The sequence below is a fragment of the Mesoplodon bidens genome (genome assembly GCF_964165515.1).
Source record: "Mesoplodon bidens genome assembly, contig: HAP1_SCAFFOLD_206, whole genome shotgun sequence".
Taxonomy (NCBI): Eukaryota; Metazoa; Chordata; class Mammalia; order Artiodactyla; family Ziphiidae; genus Mesoplodon; species Mesoplodon bidens.
This window is the reverse complement of record NW_027672582.1, coordinates 842,715-865,978: the sequence shown is the minus strand read 5'-3', so window position 1 is coordinate 865,978 and position 23,264 is coordinate 842,715. Positions and strand designations below refer to the sequence as shown.

General features: G+C 37.7%; 1 protein-coding gene across 1 annotated transcript; it reads right to left on the bottom strand.

The window, feature by feature from the left end:
* Positions 1-1,710: 1,710 nt before the first annotated feature.
* Positions 1,711-3,996, bottom strand: LOC308609958 (E3 ubiquitin-protein ligase RLIM-like). Its single transcript, XM_081259226.1, has one exon. The coding sequence runs from the start codon at positions 3,837-3,839 to the stop codon at positions 2,202-2,204; it is 1,638 nt and encodes a 545-aa protein (XP_081115352.1). The 5' UTR covers positions 3,840-3,996; the 3' UTR covers positions 1,711-2,201.
* Between the last annotated feature and the right edge of the window lie 19,268 nt (positions 3,997-23,264).

Below are 23,264 nucleotides of genomic sequence, written 5' to 3'. Positions count from 1 at the left end.
GCTCCTACAAAGATCATTGGGCATCATCTTAGAATTCTGTCGACCACAGAAGGTGCATGTGAATGTACTGAAGCATTAATTAAGCAATTATCATCCTTTGGAAGGTTTTAATCTGTTAGGATAGTATGAAAGCCAAGTACTGTTATAATTATTCTACTCACTTTAAGTGAAGTATATCTGATATCAAAAATACTTCCTAAAAATCAGAGTATTCAAACAACTTTCAGAAGTTAATGTAAATTTCAGAGGTTTGAGCCAAGCCTTCATTTCTGGCCATGCAGATATCTTCTGTGTGAAAAATATGCTACCTCAAAGATGTTTTCAAAAACTTCACCACCACTCCCCATTTATACGTTGTAGTTATGTGCAAATACTGTGGCTGCCAGCAATTCACAGAGAAAAGAAAGGTCAGTGATGTTGCTGACTTTAACTTTTTAGAGAAGGTGTATACTTAACACTGCCTACATTTGTATAGGTTGCACATTGCACAAAATTTCTGATTACTGCTTTAGGTTATAATACAATGTACTCTCACCTATACCAGGATTGAAAAATTTAAGCAAAATTTTCTGGACTGGCCAATACAACCCCCCAAAAACAGCCTTCAGGCTGAATTAGGAGAAAAATCCTTCACTATGTTTAGGTTGGAAGGAAGCATGACCTAAATTTTGATTTCAAATACTCGGGGTTTTGGGTGATGGGATTTACTGGGGACAATTAGAATTGAACTATGTAGACATGTTTCTTGAAGCCAAGTTTTACCTTTAAGGCTTTCATATTGCAGCTTGTGAGGCTCCAAGCAGCAATTGGCTACTTTGGGTCATTCACACAAGGATTCAGAGTCATATATAAACCATAAAACCCTTTATAAGACATCAGAATCTGTTTTAAAAACTAATTATATGAACTAAACATATATAGAAAGAAATTGAAGCTTGAATATATTGAAGCAGCAAAAATTAAAGACATACCTATAACTGCCCTTTATCCTTAGTTGTTTACAATCACAGCAAATCAAAGTGTGACATGTTTAAGAGAAAGGTAATTAAGTTCTAAGGCTTTGTCATCTTATCACTTTTAAAAATACAAGATCTGAGTAAATGAAAGGAAAATAGAGAGGGTTGTTAAAGAGCTGAGTCATAGAGTGGAATAGAGAACAAGCGGAAGCGGAAGAGGCAAGAAAGCGTACACAGGCTGGGTTTGAAGAGAGTTGGGAATGCTGGTTGTGGTAGATGGTCTCTGATTTGCTTACCGGATCTACTCGCCATCCTTCTTAACCCTGCTTCGTGATTCCAGGAGGCTGATCTTTATCAGCTTCATGGACCAGTCTCTCTGTGTCTTCAGGTTGGGTTGGGTTAATATGACCTACTGATAAGTGATTAGAAGTCAGGAGGAAAGAAGGCAAGGGTATTTATTTCCATGATCTGCCCCCTTCCAAACTTTAGGTTGGCAGTGGATGCCATTTTCTAAGGTTACATCTCTTGTTGGGTGGGCTTCTCCTATAACTCGAAGACATTCTGGGTTCCAGGAACTGCTATCTCTCTATGCCCCTTCAAACCTCGTGGTTATAATACTGGCTTCTCACAGCTGCTAGCCTCAGGGCACTTCATCATCTCTTGGTTTCCCTTCATTCCTTACACACTTTAGTCTCTTCATTAAATGCTATTCCATCACTCTTTTAAAGTGTGCCATCAGTTTTTAGCTAGAACTGACTGATACATTGGTAGTGGGGAATAGGCGAAACGTTAAGGTAGTGTTAGGGAGGTGGGATAAACTGCTGTGGAGAGAGATAGGAAGAGAAGGGTTTCAAAGCTTTTTATGGCATTCTAGGAATGTAACATGACTTCTTTATGTGAATGACTCTAATGTAGTCTTAAATGGCTTCTTAATTATTGATATTTGGTTGGGTTTCTGTTTCTCTGCATGCACAACCAGGATTGAACAGGGCTAAGAGATGTCTGGGATTTACATGACGAGATAATACTACTAGGATCTATCTAGATTCATTATATCATATTAAGACATTTCTCCCATGGAATCAGGAACATCCCAACCCAGTGCACATGCTAAGTTTTTATTGAAATTCAGTGAACTGCTATGGTGTGAAATTAATTTTTATTGTCAGTCCCCTGCGTCGGCAGGCCGACTCTCAAGCCCTGCGCCACCAGGGAAGCCCTATAACACTTTATATAGCTGAGAATTCATCGATCAGGATTTTCACTCTCATTGGAATCCACTACTTGCCTACGACAAATCGGACACGTAGAGTTCTCAGACAGCCAGCGATCAATGCAGTGACTGTGATATTCATGGGAGCAAGGTAGTATGCGAAGCTTGCTGTTTTCTGTGTACTCTGTAAGGCAAATGCTACAGGCTTTTAGTGCATCATTTTCACCAAAAGATCTTACAGCCAAGCTGTCAATCTGTGCTTTGGTGAGTCCTGTAGTTTGCAGATCATGGGAGGACCCAGAGTCACTTTCATCATATATTATTAGGCTAATTTGTCTACCCACTTGCCTGGTCTCTGATGATAAGTCTGCTGCTAAGTTTGTTTCTTCACTGCCTTCAAACATCAGTGATCTAATTCCTGAATTTTCATCACTTGAGCTGGAACCAGAAATAGGACTAGAACTGGAACTAGACGTACAATTGGGGCTTGAATGACAACTCAGTGTGGAACTTGAATGGGTATCATAGCTAGCATTTGAATCAGAACCAAATGTACCACTACTACTACCATTAGGTGACTCTAGCCATTCCATGTTTGGACTTGGAGGTGAGACACTATGCTCTAAATTACTGTCACTGTCCATAAGGTTATTTGAGTTACTAAATTCTGTCATTGTCTGCCTTAACGTGCTCTGAATTGGAACAGATGTTGTATCATTTAAGCTAGTATTGAACATTCTGCAAACGGGATTTCTAATGGTATTGACATAAGCTCTCACACCTGCCTGCTCAGAATGTGAATACATATGCCTCAGTCCTCCTTCACTTTCAGAAGTGACAGTGTTGTTTGGTGTCTCAGATGTTAACTGAGTTCTACTAGCTCTGCTGTCTCTCTGAGAATATGCTCCAGAATGAACTTGTCCTACTTCAAGATTGAAGGGTATGGTTGGATATATTTCCCTCATTCCCCAAGATTCACCACTGCTGGTTGTATCTGGAGAATTTTCTCCATGAACGGCATTCCTTGTTCTAGAAGTTTCAATAAGACCGCTATTTTGCAACTCAAATCCAGTCATTTGCTGTGTCAATATTTCTCGGTGCTCAGTTCTAGAAAATCTCGCATTCTCACTTAGCAGAGGCTGCTCAAAATTCTGAGAGGGTATACTATGACTCAATCTTTGTACAATTTCCCTAAGTGAACGTGGAGGCGACCAACTTTCAATTCTTGCTCTGGTTCTCCGATACTCTGGGCTCCTACTTCTTGCTCTTCTCTGACTTGTGGTAGGTGGGAATTCCATTAATGTTTCAGTTGTATCTTGTTCAGACATAGATGGTCTTGTAAATATTGATTCAGATTGTGGACTTTCCACTTGCCTTTGGCTGTCTTCCATATTTTCTCTTCTGGGAAGTCTTGCAGACGCTACATATTCATTCTCTGGATTTGGACTCCCATTATCAAGGTTAGCATTTATTTCTAAACTGAATATGAACTGATCACTTTTAGGATTAATTTGGCTCTCTTCTCTCCAAGATTGGTTTTCTCTTTGTCCACTTGTCATATTTTCAGTTTGTCCAGAACAGTTAAGCCAGTCTATTAGAGAGTCACCACTAGACACGTCATCTGAAGAGTCTCCTCTGTCTGTTAACAAAAAAAAATGGGGAGGGTGCATAAAAGAACTACCAAAATTAGAACCATCATAAAATAGCACTCTGAAACTTTGTTTCAAAAACAAACAAAAAATGAGAACTTAAATACTCAGGTGTTTTCAACTGATTTCACATTTATAGAGTTAATATTTTATAAACTGCACTGTGTAGATTTATAAGTAAAGGTAGAAAAGTTTCGATTCCATCCAAAAAGAGTGAGCTAATCCTAGATAAACTTAGAGAATTTTTTAAAAAGGGAATCCGGAGGAAGCCTATGTTTCAGTATTTCATCATATACACAGCCCTGTGTACCACTGTCAGAGGAATGTCAAGAGACTTTTTTTTCAGTCCACTGTCAAAACACTAATGCAATTAAACAAGGTAAACACCAGTTAAGGTACAATGCTAGTATTTTAGTTCAATTTACATTATTGTCTAATTTTCATTAGTCTCCAACATGACTACTTCTAGGCTTTTCACTTATGTGCTTTTGATAATAGATAAGCTGTTTTAAAATATAAGGTTATTGCCCAAACATAAACAAGTTTTATAGGTTTAAAAGTGTTTGCATTTTGAATACTTCTTAAAGTTACCAAGATTTTTAATTGACATTAAATTGAAGGTCAGATCAAATGAATAGACTGAACCTAGCATGGTACCTATAAGACCATGTTCAAGAGCCAAAGTATTATAGTATCCTCTTCATTAGACAGCAAAATCCTCTGCTTCACACTGGAAGGGAAGGCACCAGACCTGAGGTCCGAGCAGGGTTTCTCAGCCTTAGCACTATTGACATTTTGGTGCTGGACAATTCTTTGTTTTGGGGAGCTATCCTGTGCATTGTGGGATATTTGGCAGCATCCCTGGCCTCTGCCCACTAGATGCTAGTAACACCCATGCCTCCCCTGTGACAACCAAAAATATCTCTAGCCATTGTCAAATGTCCCCAGGTGTTGAAGAGAGCACAATTGTCCCCAGTGGAGACTATTTCTGTTTGCTTTTTTTACATGTCTATGTAGAAAAAATAATTCAGGAAGTAGGAGGGACTTTCAGTTGAGGTAGAAAACCAAGAAAAATACAAATAGGCTACTTTGCACTGTTTCCCAATTAAAACAACCCAAATGTGAATCAGGAAAACAAACAAACAGACCTTGACATGCTCACCCAAAATCAAGTAAATGCCAGTTCTTTTTATGAGAAGTTACTTACCAAATGAATGTAAGTCACTTCTGTATAATTTACTATTTCCTATTATGAAGTTACTATTTCCTATTATGAAGTTCCTTATTCATCCCATCCTATTCCCTCCAAAAGCAGAATATACCTGTATTTTCATCTGAGTCTTGTGGTGCGTTTTCTTTAATTAGCTGAAGTCTTCTCAGCAACTCTTCTTCCGTACTTTCACCTGGAATGCCTAGAAGATTGTTGTCTCTCATAAGTTCGTAATCTTCTTCACTCAGATTATTTACGAACCTGGAGAAATCTTCTTCCCGAACCAATCGGTCCGTTTGACTTATGTGTTGGGCCGAAACTCCATCTCCTTCATCGTTGGAATCCGAGTTTTCCATCTTAATAAACAAGTGGAAAATTATCTGAAATTCACGACGTGCTGTTGAAATTCACCAATGGTCGTTTCGTTTTCTTCGCTTTCTACTTCCTGCCAGAGTGTCCGGTTCCGACTCAGTCGGATGACCCTCCGCACAGATTCCTCCCTTCTCCCTTCCCGACTCAGTTCTGTGGCCCCTGGTGACGCAACAGTTGGGAGCCGCCTCGAGCCCAGAACTTGCTAGACGTTGCCTAGGCACCCATTATCTTCCCCGCTGTTACCGAGTAGGGACTGGATTCAGGTTAGGTTTCATTTCATTCAAAACCAGCCAATGTTACTGAGGGTTTATAGTGTACCAAGCACCGTGCTTCACCTCGTTTCACCCACATGAGCCTATCCTCAGGTTTTCAGGCTCTGATATGCTCTATTTATTCGTTACATTCCATAGGACTGCCTTCTTCAAAATGCCATGCCAAAGTCAGCCTAGTTCAATGCAGCAATTCTCATTTTCAGGTGCCCAGGGACCTCCGCCTTTTCTCCTCATGAATTTCTCAAATCCTAGACTCTCACTAAGAAAGCCCACAATTTTGGATAATTTACCAGGGCCCTGGCTGAGTCTCTTTAGTGTGTCCTCTCCCTTTTAACTGTTAATGGCTTCATCTTGCATTATATGGTCCTTCAGTCTTGTTTCAAACAAACAAGAAACACCAAAACTTTGGCAGGCTTTTCTGCTCAGCCAGGGAATTCCTTCTCCACAAAAGCATCACGTTCATTTTTGTCCTCCTTTCTCATAAATATTATAAATAGTCCTTAAGCAAAACTAGCCAGAACATCACAGGAACTTTTAGGACAGATACATAATAGTTACTTTGTCTGCCACAGTGAGTACTGACCCTGCTGATTTTGTCGCATGTATCACCTGAAAGGCTTGGTGAAAATAAAATAACGCTCATTTGCAATGCTATCTGGAGGAGACCTCTAATTCACTCTCAGTACACAGCTTAGAAGTTTAAGGAGCTGTGTAAATTCACGGTTGTTGTTTTGTTCACGGTCCACAGCAGGCTTTCTTGTTTGTTCTCAAGGAGATGGAAGGATGGTAACTTTACTGGTGTGACAGTGAAGAATCTAAGTCTATGTCCTGCTTTTGACATTTGTTCCATGCCTCGTTTAACTTAAGCTAGAAAAATCAATCTTTCCCCTCTGAATCAAATCTCAGCAAGTCTTTGGATGAGAACAGAATCCCCTAGACCACCCTGCCTCCTTTATGGACTTCTGAGTGTATTTGTTATCTTTTACTGAAGTTATTCTTTCACAGGGGAAATCCGTTGTAAACTTGTTTGCTGTGCCTCAATCAAAACTAGCAGTATTATGAAAATTCAGCGTGATTTGTACTCTTGATGCAGGAAACCCTAACAATCGTTAGTGTTCTTGAGAGTGATTGATTCAGTTTAATTCAATTCAATCAATTCAAGTGTCAAGTATGTTTAGCGTTTGTTAAATGTCAGTCATATTATCGGATATTAAGATACAAAGATGAGTATATTTAAGAATGTGTTGTCATTAGAGTATAACAAACAATTGAGCTACACAGAGTTAAAAGTACAGTTTTGAGGAGAAAGTGGTTTGAGTGAGAGAGAAAATCGGTTTCACTGCATTTGGGTTTTAAAGGATGAATAGGAGTTTTCTAAGTGAATGACAGCGGGAAATATTTTCAAAAGTGAGAACAGCCACTGCTGACACTCGTAAAACAACAAGGATAGTAGATTTTAATTACTAAAAAAAGACATTAGTTAAATTGGCAGAGCAAGGCCAAAAAATGGAGACCTTTATGACATGTTTAGAAGTTGGACTTTATCATTAGTGCAATGGAAAGATGTTGAAGTCTTTAGACAGTTGATGGTCAAATTTGCAATTTAGAAATAATATTGATAGTAGTGTTGAGGATGAATATGAAGGGCAACAGTTCAGGTGGGAGGGTCAGAAATAGAGGGCAGCCTAGGCTAGTGATGACAAGGATCTGAATCAGGGCAAAGGAATATGATTAAAATGAAGGACTTTAACAGATCTCTAGGCAGCAGAACTGATTAAACCTAGTAATATATGGGAAAGAGGGAAAAGTGGGGAGGGGGAATATGAGGGAAAGGCAGGGGTCAGGATTACTTCTGTATTTCTGTCTTTGCTTAGTGGACAGTGGTACCAATAAGAAGTAACACCTGATTCTGAAGTTGTATGGTTTAGCTTAAGAGGGAGCATGACTGCTTTTGATTAGAATAGTATGCAAGTTACCTGAAGATTCAGAAAGTCTTACAGTCATTCCAAATTTAGGTACAGAAGCACATGAACTAATAGCCCCGGATGTTTGGTGTTCCCTGTAGTTGGCTCTCAGTGTCAATGACTCTAGCTTCCTGAACTATTTGTTCCTGGTTATGTCCCAATTCTGGTGCAAGTAACAGGGTATAGGGATCATCATCCCAGAGACCTACTTATTGACCTTGATTATTTAAATAGAAGCCACCAATACAGCTGTGCTTTACACTTAGTTCTCTCATGTCTTGACTTTCCTTCTGAATATTGCAGTGTAGGTTCAGTAGTTTTTCTTCTGGATGGCAATATTGCTGCTTTGGCCTTTGTTCTATCCCTTGTCTTGATATCAGAAGTCTTCTGAAGATGTTTTTTCTTCACTTCTCATTTCAGAGATGGGAGGTGCATCAGGAAGTCCGGAGGTTGACTAGAGCATCACTCTAGGTTGAGTTGGAGGGGAAGAGGTTGAAGATGGAAAGTTGCTTACTTTCAATCAGAGTCAAGCACTTAAAAATTTGTCCAATCCATTGTTTATGATGTGGTGAAAAAACGGGGTGTGTGTGAGCAGATTTGGCTATTCTTTTATCCTGGTTGTAATGTTGGAGTTTTGTAATCAAGAGTTTTCTTTTACTGACTCTGTCCAAGGAAGCTTCTGAACAGATTCTATGACTCAAAGGGAGACTGAAAATAAGCAAGAGATAGCATTCTCCCTGAATATGGGTAAAAGGAGTTCTGTGGCTTTAGAACTGTAAGAAATGATCAAGACATATATTCCACATACCTATTGCAGTATAACAAACCAGTCCAAAACGCAGTGGTAGATACAATAGAAACCATGTTGTTATAGTCAGGACTTTGTGAGCTAAGAATAAAGATAAAGAATACTGGGGATGGTTCATTTCTGCTCCATCATGACTGGGCCTCAGCTGTGGTGGCTTGAATGATTGGAGATAGATTAGACAACTTGACTGGTGTCATATGTCTGGGGCCTTGGTTCTGGCTAAGTTTTCTTTGAGTCACATCTTTTGGTGCTGAAATGTCCAACCAAGATGGCATCTTCATTCACAAATCTGGGACTTGAGTTGGGCTGCACAGGCTGAAAAATCTGGGGCTGGTTTTCTCTCTGTCTCTGTCTTTCTCCATGAAATTTCTCGGTGTAGTTTTGGAGTCTTAGCAACCTGGATATCTCAAAATAGTTGAATTCTTACATAGTGAGTGGCTTTACCCAAAGTAAACATTTCAAGAGACTTGGCTGGAATCTGTAAGGCTTCCTATGACTTAACCTCACAAGTGCAAGAACACCTTTTCTCTTGCATTCTGTTGATTGAATAAGCCACTGGATCAGCCCATATTCAAGAAGAGGGACACCCCATTCTACCTTTCAATAGAGAGGTAACAAAGATTTTATGGTTATATTTAACGTACTATAGCACATGATGAAAAAACTCTTATAATGATGACTTTTCAGTTGAAGTGGAAATTAATCTCTCCCTCTGTTTTCTGAATTGCATTATTCTCTGGGTAAAAATAAAAAAAGGGAGGACATAAAATCTGAAGTTCTTTGCATTCAGCCTGATTTTAAAGATACCCGATTAAGGATCTTTTTATTATGTAATAGTTTTCCCACATCAGAGACCATTGGTAATATTAAGAGCTATTTACTGAGCAACTGTAATTGCTAGACACTCTGCTTGTGTTTTAACTTATTTGATCTCAAGCCCCATGCAAGATAGGTATTACTATTCTCAGAGATAAAGGCATGGAGGCTGATGCAAATTAAGTGATTTTCTCAAAGTTACAGTAATAGATAATATGTTCAGATTCAAACAAGGTCTATAGGATGACTCTCCCTGTTTCGCTCTAGTCTGCTATGTTTAATGAAAACACAATATCAGACATCATTACACAAACGTAGTAAAATCTCAGTTAAATGAGATGCTTGAATCATGTTTGATCATTTTCGTGTGCCATTTCAATTCTGCTTTGGAGTTAGTCTAGAATATCTTCGTTTTAACTTAATAAAGAGTAATTTTAAATCAAGCAGTAAACATAATTAAAGCTTGATAAGATATTTCATATATTTATGTCTTTTTCTTTCCCACCAGAAGGATGGGTTAAAAGCTTGAAAGCACTGATGCAGAAAAATGAATCTAAATATGCATGTCTCATGGAATCTACTGGAATTGGTTCTTTGACACAAATACTTGTTTTGAATCTAAACACGAAATTCTTGTTAATTGAAATCACACCCTTTCCACTTACATAGGCTTGACACTAGGAATTAGTTTCATCTCTTCCTTATACTTACCTCTATTTATGGAAATAAAAATGTATTTATTTAGCAAGGTCTCATCCCTCTTATGATTTCCTTTCTTCCCAGTTCTGCTCGGATTTAGACTTTTGATAGCTTTTCTATTAGTGCCGTTTCAGTGGATAGTTTGCTTCTATGCTTTCTCTAGTTTTGAGCCATTTTACACACTTTCTCTGAGGCATGCTCCAGGTCTGTTATTCACAAGCAAGTTAGTTCATATTTCCGCACATTTTTTTATCTGTAAAGCCTTACGTCCTAGATTATTGTAATAAATAAATAAACTTACATATACATAAATAATATTCTGTTTGTTACCTATATAGATATATTTAGAGATGAATTTTACGGTTCCAAGGATGAAACGGATATCAGGTTTGTTTCTCAAAACAAATGAACACAGAGAACACAAAATGAATAAGCAACACAAAAGCTCACAATATATGAGCAAAACCAAATTAAGCAGGCCTGCCGTATACAGATTCACAGGTTGTGCACTCTAAAATTCCCAGGGGGCACCATTCATGTAAAGAAGAAAGTGAACGACACTCCTATAAATATGCAGTGCACCACCTGTACAACTGAACATGCAGACCCTGAAAATGAGCTTTAATGCTATCTTCTGCCTTCCTTCGACCCAGTAGGGAGAAGAGAAGAGGATAATGAACTCAGGGGAGAGTACATAGTTACTTTATTACTTGTTCTTCTCCAGGCCTAGAATTTTATATGCTCCTATTGAAGGGAGGTTGGTGATTTTGTTCAGTAGCCTGCAGTCACAGGGAGGTGCACTGCCTCTTTCACCAAGTATTTACACCAGTAGGTGTAACCACAATGGCAGCGTGTGGTGTGGGTAAAAATGGTCACCTCACATCTCTGTCATGTCGACTCTCCCTTTTATGGTGCTAATTGGGTGTTGTAGTCGCTCTTATGGAGAGTCACTGAATGGTCAGTCTGGGTTGCCTATTCAAAGAAACTCACCACATTTTCAAATTACATTACAAAAAGGCCCCTACATTTCAGGCATACCATTTTGCTTAAATTCAAACTATAGTACTATAATCAAGTTACCTCTCTTGCTTAAGTCTTAATATCCACAAACCTCAACAAATTCAATGGACAGTAGGTTGACCAAAGGGTGAAAGTTTTTTAAAAAGTAGCATTTGTATTGGGAGCAGAGTTTGGGTTTCCTTATGGTCGAGTTTCCTGGGGCCTCTTTAATATTCAGGCTAAATGCAAGCTCTTATCCACACTATTAGGATGCATCCTCTATCTTCAAACACATTTGACAACTTATTGCATATAGAATAAAGTAAAATGTGTAGTAAGTCCTTACAGAAATCACTCTAGATTTGCCAACATTACTACATTTTCATCTTTCAAACTTCAGTTTAAATGTCACTTCCATGGAAAGGTCTTCCTGACCAGTTTATCTAAAATAAAATTGTGCATGTCATGCTCTGTCACAGATGCTTATCTCTTCCTCCAATAAACTGTATACTATAAGAATAGTGATCTTTATAGCTCAACCTGTGTTTTCCATCTATTCAGTTCCTTAAAGTAGATACTAAATGAATATGCGTTGGAGAGTGAAATAAGTAAAGTAAGGAAGAAAGGCCAGAGGGAGGAAGGGAGGAAGGAAGGACAAAGATTCTCTCTCTGTCTTTTTTCATTCTGGCTGCTGTAACAAAATGCCACAGACTGGGTAGCTTATAAACAACAGAACTTTATTTTGTAATGTTATGGAGGCCTGAAGTCCAAGATCAAGATAGCAGCATGGTCTCATTCTGGTGAAAGCCCTCTTCCTGATTCATAGCCAGAACCTTCTTGCTGTGTCCTCACATGGTGGAAGGGGGCTAGTGAGCTCTCTGGAGCCTCTTTTAAAAGACATTGATCCCATTCATGAAGGAATTTGTGGAATCTAAAAAATACAACCAACAAGTGAATATAACGAGAAAGAAACAGACTTACAGATGTGGTGAACAAACTGGTGGTTACCTGTGGGGAGAGGGAAGGGGAGAGGGTAGGGGATTAAGAGGTACAAACTATTATGTATAAAATAAGCTACAAGGATATACTGTACAGCACAGGGACTATAGCTAATATTTTATGATAACTATAAATGGAGTATAACCTTTAAAAGTCGCAAATGACTATATTGTACAGCTGTAGCTTATATTGTATACCAACTATATTTCAATGAAAATAATAATAATAGTCACAAAAAATCTGAAATAAAAGGCATTAATCCCATTCATGAGGGTGGCACCCTCATGACCTAATCACCTTCCAAGGGCTCCACCTCTTAATACCACCAATTTGGGGGGTTAGGATTTCAACATATACATTTTGAGGGAACGTAAATATTCAGACCATAGCACTCTTCTTTGACCAAACTTGAGTCAGACTTCTCTGAGTCCTCTTTCTAACTAGTCCCTGACCTTAGGCTCGGTCCTTGGCCCATTTAGACTAGTATTAACATGAATTCTGGTGGGTCAGTTTAGCAAAAATCCTCTACCCTTGATATATGATCAAACTCTTTATCCCTCACCCTTCATGTCTTATCACCCTAGCCTGACTACAGAAAAAAGTTCTGTCAAATTGGTTTAGCCAGAATTCTCCTTACCCCTGATGTTTCCTCTTAGTAATTTTCTATCCACTGACCCCCACCCTGCTCCTTGCCTTTATATCTCTACTTGTTCTTATTATATTAGGAGTTGAGCCCCGTCTCCCACTCCTACTACACAGCCCCTCTGTAGTAGTCTCCCTGACTTATCCTTGCTACCTTTAACAAGTATCATGTATACTTGTTTTCTTCAGTACCTTCCAGGCTTTCCTTACCTACATCTCTCTGCATGTGCTGTCACTTGTTCCATGCCTTTGTTCACATTGTAATCTGTGCCTGCGATGCCCTACCCTTTATGCCCTAGTTCATATCAAACCTCTCTGCAATATCTGTACCCTTCTAGTCCTGTATTAAATACACTGCCCTTCAAGATGGCCTGTAAAACTCCTGTTTGCATAAATATTTGCCATTTTTCACCTTCCTGTTTCCTCTTAGACTCTTAAATAGAACAATGTGTGCACTTGCCTTCTACTAGATTGTAAACTGTAGTGATGCAAGAAGTAGGCATTATTATGTGCCCCTCTAATGCCTAACACCAAATGTTATGCACAGTTAGAAACTCAATAAATACCTGATTAGTTGAACTATGGTCCTACTATATAGTGAAAATTTCAAAGGCTATTGAATTGGATTCTGATCTCCCCCGCTCATGGGCTGTGTGACTTTGGGTAAGTTATTTAATCTCTCAGTTTTAGTTTCATTATTTGTAAAAGGCAATGATAACTAAATGGGTTGTGGTAAACTTTAGTGACATTCTATGTAAAATAAAGTAAATGTGATACTATATGTAAAGGTGTCTCCTGCTTAAGGTCAGGAATCCATTTGTAAAAATCAAGCCGTTTTTGTTAAAATGTAACCAGGAAAAAATTTCCTATTATTTTAATGGAAACCTTTAATATGTTTTATATGTTAGCCCAACAACCCCAACAAATTTCCTGAAACGCAATGAAACAAAAGAAACAAAAAATTGTTATAATATAGATATTTAAAATCATCATATCCTAATCACTTAATAATTAATATGGTTTTAACAAACATTGCTTTGCAGTAACATGGCCTCTCTTAACCCCAGTAACATCAGAGTTGCACATCCTCTTCTGTGACACTTTGCAGGCTTTTCAAAATGTCTACACAGGAGTCTGAAGTTTTACCCAATGTATTTGGAATGTAACTCAAGATTTTCTCCAACCACTGTGTTCTTATAAAAGTTACCTTGAGTTTGCAGATGCAAATATGTTTTATTGCTGTATAATCACTGGCTGAAGAATATTTGATTGAGAAGTAATTAAATTCTCTGTAGTGTAAGTATTAAAGCAAAGAGCTCTTCTAACAGGGAAGTAATAGGAGATATTTTGTGTGTTATATCTTCATATAGGATTGCTAAACAGTGTTGTTCTTAATAAATGTTATTTTCTAACTTCCTTCCATTATGAATCAAATTAATTCTAAACCCAAGATTTAAGTTAGACTTCATTTCTCAAATTCAGTGAAAACATTCATTTTTGGGGTTTGAAGAATTTAATTCAGTTATGCAAAAATATATCTAGGGGTTTATTTTATTTTTTAGTTTTAATTTAATTTAATTTTTTTCTTGAAGTATAGTTGATTTACAATATTGTATACGTTTCTGGTGTACAGCAAAGTGATTCAGTTATGTATGTATATATATATATACAAATATATATACATATATATTCTTTTTCAGATTCTTTACCCTTATAGGTTATTACAAAATATTGAATATAGTTCCCTATGCTATACAGGAAGTCCTTGTTGGTTATTGATTTTATATGTAGTCGTGTTTATATGTTAATCCCAAACTCCTAATTTATCCCTCACCCCCTTCCCCTTTGTTAACCATAAGTTTGTTTTCTATGTCTGTGGGTCTTTTTCTGTTTCATATATAAGTTCATTTGTATAATTTTTTTTAGATTCCACATATAAGTGATATCATATTATATTTGTCTTTCTGTGTCTGGCTTACTTCACTTAGTATGATAGGTCCATACATGTTGCTGCAAATGGCATTATTTCATTCTTCTTTATGGCTGAGTAATATTCCATTGTGTGTATGTGTGTGTGTGTGTATGTGTATATATATATATATATATATATATATATATATATATATATATATATATGAAACACATCTTCTTTATCCATTCATCTGTTGGTGGGCATTTAGGTTGCTTCCATGTCTTGGCTATTGTAAATAGTGCTACAGTGAACTTTGGGGTGCATGTATCTTTTCAAATTATGATTTTCTCCTAGGGCTTTATTGATAATGACATACACTCTAGCCCACCTACCTCACTTATATTTCCATATATCCTGAGTGAGTCAGTCTCTTTTTTTTTTTTTGGCTTTTTAAGAAATCTGGATGCTTTCTAGATAATAGCTATCTCCATATGCACATCTGAACCAGTTGCATGGTTTCTTTTATGTTTATTATTAGGGAAGCTTAGAATAATTTCATAACAACATAGAAAGTGATTGTATACAAACTTTATTTTAACTGTGGACTACCCCCACTGCTACCCCAAATACTCATAGACTGAAAGGTCATCAGAGATGAGCTTGTCTTTGGGAATTGGAGCATGGAAATCAGAGAAAGGAAGGAAATCATGGAACTACTTCAGTTGGAGATGAAGGAGTGGGTAAATGCCCTTTTCTTGGAAAAAAGATGAATTTCCTACTAGAGGAGAAATCTCTTAAAATATTCAGCTGCTCCAGTGATTAACTCTGTTGCAAATTTAGTTGCATTCGGCAGGTACTGCAGGGAACAACTAGTGTGTATGCCTTGGCATAGTAAAAAAAATTATGTAGACAGAAAGTATATGTCATTTATCTAGTTATTGAATAGCCTGAAATATAGAGCAGTCGAATACTATTTGTAATTTGCGTGAGTGTGTGTGTGTGTGAGAGTGAGCAAAGCTGTGTTTGACACTAACATCCATTTTTCCTGACTTAAGAACAATATTTTAAGAGATAATTGTGGTTTAAAGAACTGATTGATGCCAGACAGGAAGTTCCCCTCATATTGATTATGTGTAAAAATGCCTAGGAGGGCTTGGGACTGATAGAAACCATCAGTAAACTTCAAAACTCAAACGAGAATTTAGTTGACAGCAGGGTGTTCAGTACAGAAAATAGTTTCAGCACTGACACTGTCTTCTAAGGATCAGTATCTATCCATCTGTATAACAGATATCTGTGCGAAAGACAGTGTGGTATGGTGGAATGAAAACTGAACTTGTAATTGGAATATGGGGATTAGGTTCCAGCTGAGTTCTTTCTCCTGGTGCTATCTCGGAGAGTTACACCTCTAAGAATAACATTCTTTGTTTTTAAACTATGTCTAAGGATCTTTTGGGCTCTCTATTTCTATGAAACTCTGATCCTATTTTATCATTGTAGGGGTACTGTGTGTTGGAAGATAGCTAGATAGATCAATGGATGCATGTATGGGTGGGTGGAAAGATAAGTGAGTACATACACACACATATATATATACATACATATGTATGCACAATATATACATATAAAAATATATACTTATATATATAGGACTATATATGTGTGTGTGTAACACCTACAGGTTATTTCCATGCATATGTGTCTACAGAGAGTGACATCACAAATTCTGGCCATGTTTTTCCTTTTCATTGGCAAATATGACAATAAATCATCCATCATCTATTATTAAAGAGGTAAGACCTCTTAACAGCAATTGGGTCTTGAAAGAGATTTTAACATTGTGAAAGATACATTAAAATAATCCACAAATATTCATAAGCATGTATTGTGAAAATGCTTCTTAATGGATACAAATGTAAAAGGTGAATAATAAAAGTATCATGAATTCTTTATTCTTCATCGATAAAGAATTCTAATATTGAAAATTTACTGGGCAGTACTAAATAAGTGAGTATCAGGAGTCTGATCTTGCCAAAATAATAACTTTAACTTTTGATGTATAGTATAAATACTATTAGCAGAAACATATTTTTCTAGCAATGACCTTAATAAAAATAAAGCTCCTGTAAATAACACACAGTGAAATCTACATGTTACTCCGTTAATCAACATGTTTAGGTTCATGGGACACTAAAGACCACAGTCATCAATATTACAGAGCATTTTATTAAGAATATATTATTACACCATGAGTGGGTAGACATTTAGATCTGTAGTCTACACAGACTGAGTGCATTTCTGCGGCATAGTTGTCTTTAGTTGAGTGGAATAGGCCCATCGGTGAGAGGTCACAAGTAATCAGCTATCTATATATACTTGGAAGTTTAGAAATAGTTGAGAGTTTATTTATTTATTTTACTTTAAATGTGTACAGTTTATTATATATCAATTACACTTCACTAAAGCTAAATAATTGAGTTTTCTTGGGATTAGAGACAATGTTTTGAGATGGAGAGAGAATAATCTTAGAGAGTAAATGAAGAGTTGAGATAAATGATCCTTTTCTCTGGAAGGAAAAGGATTTATAATAGGAACCCCTAAGAAGACATATTGAACTGGCCTTATTTAACATTTTTTTCAAGGGATCAAGATAAGAAGTACCATGGGAGAATTTCCAAATTTGTGCACAGAACAAAGTTCTTCCAGGTAATAAAAAAATCATCAAAGTAGGATGAACAGGAGTTGAAATGAGCAGAGGAGCTCTAATGAGAGCAGGGAGAAACAATTCAGGTCAAATCATTGAAACGCTTCTATGAGATGGAAGCCTCTGAGAACTGATTATCACTGCGGAAGAAAGCCTAAGGACTCCGTTGCCTGAAGGTTCAGTCTAAGATTACGACCAGGAAACCAACACTGACCAAATTTGTTGGACATTATCACAAAGGATATTGGAAACAAAGTGAAAGGTATTGTCTTACCCTTGGACAAAATAGAAATTTGTTTGAACCTAGAAGTTCTTAGGAAGTTTTGATAAGTACACCTTAAAATACAGAGGGAAGCAAAAATCATCGAGGGAGAGGAGGAACTTCCGTTTGAGAATAGGCGGTTGGAAGAACTCCTCAGTCTGGAAGACACGATGTGGGAGGGAATCTGAGTAGCTCATGTAACGTGTGTATAGATTATTCACTAAATCTTGAGTTAGCTCTTAAGATTGAGAAGAAGCAGCATTAGGGAAAAATAAAGCAAACTCTCCTCCACATCCTAAGACACGGTACCAACTGAGACTATAAATCTGCAGGTCCAGATTCATTCACAGATGGTAGGCTGATGGGAAGCTGTTAGCCAGAGTTTGGGGAGTAGGGAGCAAATCCCCAACTTCAGATGCTGTAGAGGGTAACGATCTGCCTCTCTCATGCAGGGGGAGATGGAATTCTCAGCTCAATGCCTCAGGACTCCGGTCCACTATCATGGCTGTTCTAATCTGTTTCTGAAGTGGTCTTTTCTACAGCATTTAAAAAAGTGACTGCATTATCCTGAACATTTTTATCAAGTAACAAATCAGCTGATATAAATGCATAAAGTTGGCTGAAAGCAGGCCAGGATTTCAAAGCCCCTTCAGCATGTCTAGGTTGGGCACACGTCATGGAGCCTAAGAGTTTATTTAGATGGGGAGTCTTAAAAAGCTGCAACTAAAAGTGACCATAAAATCATCAAACTTTAAAGTTTGAAAAAGGCTCATTCTTTTTCAAATGTAAAAAAGCATTAACTGAGTCATTAAATGAGCTTTTAAAAAAGCCTCCTGGCAAGAGAGTGACAGATATAGAACTTTAAACCCATGCCTCTGGGGCCAATGCTCTTTCTATCATAAAATGTTTCTCCCTAACATTTGATGAATCAGAACATACACACACAAACACACACACACATAACGTTAAGACCCAGGGTTCACTCTTCAACTTGCTTTCAACCATATGGAAACTTTATGGATTGAGTCTTTCAGATATTATTTCAGAGCAGATAAGCCAAACGCTATTTCTCTCACCTGGCTCGAAGTACTGTTTAGTCTTCTCCAACTGGGTATAATTATTCACTAGGGATCTCACCTATTGTTCAACACTCAAACTTGTAATGGCCATGCTGTGGACTCCATTGTCTTGAGAGGAAAGCTTACACACCAAAACATTTGGGTGGGTGAAAGGAACACAGGAGAGGGGACTAGAGGAAAGTTATCAGTGAATATGTAGTGAGTTGTTGCTTTTCTACCTTGATTATGCCTGAATGGCTATTTTTATTAACATGAGCTTGCGCTACATGCTTGATGCATGACACACGCAGACTCCCTTAACTTAGAACATAATTGTGGCACATGTATCTCCAGCTACAAATATAGATACCAAAGAGCCTAAAGAGCTCTGAGAGTCATATACTTTCATTTATTTTTTGAGTTTTTCTTTTTGTGTGAGAATTGAAGAGAAATAAAAGCTAAAAAAATATCCCTTATTCACCTGGCAATTTCTTTTCATCTTCCTTTTCTCAGGTAACATCTCCTCTAGGAATCCTCCCATACCCAGGAAAAGATAGTTTCTCCTGCTCTTTACAATCAAAACCCCCTGGGCAACCCTTTCTCATATCTTTTATAGCAGAGTGTTGAATTGTGGATTTACTTGTCTGAATCTTTTTTAACCTGTGAGAAAATTGAGTGCAGGGGCTGAATCTTCCAACAGTGTATCTTCCAGTGCCAAGCACAAAAGTGTCAACTAACATGTAGCTTTAAAAAAAAGTATCTTGTATATATTGTAAGTGTTTAGTACATTTGTACATCAAATACATGAAATAATCAAGGCTAAGAAATATGATAGGAAAAAAATAATGTTAAGGAGGATTTATAAATGAGTAGAAAGGGGATTTTAGGGAAGAAATCATGATTTAAGATTATTAGTTTTTTTAACCTGGTATATGTTGAGGATTGCTATAGAAGAAAAGGCAGTTCAGTACATTGAAAATGTGTGAAGTCTATATTCGTTCGTTCATCAGCTAAAATAAGGTGGTATGCCCATAGCTGCTCATCTTTCAAATTTTTTCATAAATGTCAACTTGTTGAAAATATTTTTGAAACTAATTTTTCTTTACCTTTTAAATTCTCTTGGAATTAAACGTGGTGATTTGCCACTAAGACCTTCAAGATGTATTAATTTATTTAGGCCACCGTAATAAATTTCAGCGAGAGTCTTTGTACAGAGATGCATTTTAAAAAACACAGTTAATCACCCAAAAGTAATCTATAAAGGAATTCAAATTTTAACCATTACTCATAAAAAAAAGGTGAAAGGAATTAAATTCATAAAAAGTTGAACATTCTTAAATCTTCATCCCCGTACTCAATTTTCTTGTACTTCAGTGCTGCAGAATCTCTAATACAGAAATCCTCAATTATATCCAGCACTTTTTGGCTTTTCCCTTTTCTTTACAAAACCTCCATTCTTTTCTTTTTCTTTTTTCTTTTTTTTTAAGCATCTTTATTGGAGTATAATTGCTTTACAATGGTGTGTTAGTTTCTGCTGTATAACAAAGTGAATCAGCTATATGTATACATATATCCCCATATCCCCTCCCTCTTGCATCTCCCTCCCACCCTCCCTATTCCACCCCTCTAGGTGGTCACAAAGCACCCAGCTGATCTCCCTGTGCTATGCGGCTGCTTCCCACTAGCTCTCTAGTTTTTTATATTTGGTAGTGTATATATGTCCATGCTACTCTCTCACATCGTCCCAGCCTAACCTTCCCCCTTCCTTGTGTCCTCAAGTCCATTCTCTATGTCTTTGTGTTTATTCCTGTCCTGCTCCTAGGTTCATCAGAACCTTTTGCGTTTTTTTAGATTCCATGTATATGTGTTAGCATACAGTATTTGTTTTTCTCTTTCTGACTTACTTCACTCTGTATGACAGACTCTAGGTCCATCCACCTCACTACAAATAACTCAATTTCGTTTCCTTTTATGGCTGAGTAATATTTCATTGTATATATTGCCACACCTTCTTTATCCATTCATCTGTTGATGGACATTTAGGTTGCTTCCATGTCCTGGCTATTGTAAATACAGCTGCAATGAACATTGTGGTCCATGACTCTTTTTGAATTATGGCTTTCTGAGTGTATATGCCCAGTAGTGAGATTGCTGGGTCCTATGGTAGTTCTCTTTTTTAAGGAACCTCCATACTGTTCTCCATAGTGGCTATACCAATTTACAGTCCCACCAACAGTGTAGGAGGGTTCCCCTTTCTCCACACCCTCTCCAGCATTTATTGTCTGTAGATTTTTTGATGATGGCCATTCTGACCGGTGTGAGGTGATACCTCACTGTGGTTTTGATTTGCATTTCTCTAATGCTTAGTGATGCTGAGCATCCTTTCATGTGTTTGTTGGCAATCTGTAGGTCTTCTTTGGAGAAATGTCTATTTAGGTCTTCTGCCCATTTTTGGATTGGGTTGTTTGTTTTTTTGATATTGAGCTGCGTGAGCTACTTGCAAATTTTGGAGATGAATCCTTTGTCAGTTGCTTCATTTGCAAATATTTTCTCCCATTCTGAGGGTTGTCTTTTCATCTTGTTTATGGTCTCCATTGCTGTGCAAAAGCCCCATACCACTACTGTGAGTGTCACTGAAGCAAACTTGGGTCCACTTATCCACATGCAGTAAACCCAATCTACTGACAATGGGTTGTGGTGAAAGAAAGTGCCGTTTTTATTGTAAGGTGCCATACAAAGAGTCCGGGACAGCTAGTACTCAAAAAGCCTCATTTTCCTGATGGGCTTCAGCAAAGTGTTTTAAAAGGCAAGGTGAGGGAGGGGAGTCCCAGTGTATGTGATCAGCTTGTGCACAGTTCTCTGTTTGGTTGATGGTGAGGTTACAGGACAGTGTCCCAGGGGTTAAGGTCATCAATTCTTTGGCTCCAGTAGGCCTGGGGGCTATGTGCTTATGGTCATTAAGTAGTTAACCTTCCATTTGGTGGGGGTTTTAGCATCTGTAAAGCAGGAAATGTGCATCAAATACTGTGATCTATGTACTTCAGAGAGGAGCTAAAGTAGAGGATATGGGGGAGGGGTCTGTCCTAGGAAGGCCCCATAGGGTCCTCCTCTGTTACATGAGCCCTGATGTTCTTTCCAAAATCCTCTTAAAGTTGAGGACAGACAGATTTGGTTTCCATTTTTTGCTACCAAAAGCATCCTAACTTATACACTTGGCATAAAAATACTCTACTAATTTGGTACCTGCTCAGAGGTCTTGCTCAGGGCTGTACACAACTCCAGCATGTGTCATTCTCATTGACATTGTTATGAATGGTACCCCCTGGAGTTGTGCAGTCCCCAACCTTCATAGTTGTAAAAGGCTGTGCTGCTTTGTATCTGCTCATCTTTCCAGCTCCCCTTCAGTTGTCTTACATATGTGAGCTACAGTTGAGTCAGTTCCAACTACTTTTGCTCTCCAGAGGAACCATGGTATTACTTGGGCTTTTTGTGATCACTTTGTTCCCAATGCCAAATACAGATTCTCCACAGTTTGTTCATCTGACAAAGTCGTGTTTATTCTTTGATGGTCTTCTCAGATATCACCTTTACTATAGAACTTTTCTTGTCACATTATTTTCCTGCCATAGACCTTAGGCACTCATAGTAAATGACTTTATCAAATGTAAACATAGCACTCTGTGTACATTTCTATCAATGCGTCTCATGATGGTTTTATGTTAGTCTTCTGTACTGACCTATGTGCTTTTTGAGCAAACAGATTTTTCTAATTGTGGCCTAGTAGAGGAAACCCTAGCACACAGCAGATGCTTAAAGGACTCTCTCTTTGTGGACGGTTTAATGTATTCATTAACACTCATAATTCACTGAATGAACCAAATCAGTTAATATTTACAGTTTTCCACAGCAAGATCTTTTTCGACCCACCACCTAGAGTAATGAAAATAAAAACAAAAATAAATAAATGGGACCTAATGAAACTTAAAAGCTTTTGCACAGCAAAGGAAACCATAAACAAAATGAAATGACACCCTCAGCATGGGAGAAAATAGTTGCAAACAAAGCAACTGACAAGGGATTCATCTCCAAAAGATACAAATAGCTCATTCAGCTCAATATCAAAAAGACAAACAACCCAATACAAAAATGGGTGGGAGACCTAAATAGACATTTCTCCAAAGAAGACATACAGGTGGCCAACAAACACATGAAAAGATACTCAACATCATTAAGCATTAGAGAAATGCAAATCAAAATGACAGTGAGGTATCACCTCATACCAGTCAGAATGGCCATCATCAAAAAATCTACAGACAATAAATGCTGGAGAGGGTGTGGAGAAAAGGGTACCCTCCAACACTCTTGGTGGAACTGTAAATTGGTACAGCCACTATGAAGGACAGTATGGAGGTTTCTTAAAAAACTAAAGATAGAGCTACCATATGACCTAGCAATCCCACTCCTGGACATATATCCAGAGAAAACCATAATTCGAAAGGATGAATGCACCCCAGTGTTCACTGCAGCACTATTTATAATAGCCAGCACGTGGAAGGAACCTAAATGTCCATCAACAGAAGAATGGATAAAGAAGATGTGGTGCAAAAATACATTGGAATAGTACTCAGCCATAAAAAGGAATGAAATAGTGCCATTTGCAGAGATATGGTTGGAGCTAGAGATTGTCATACAGAGTGAAGTAAGTCAGACAGAGAAAAACAAATATTGT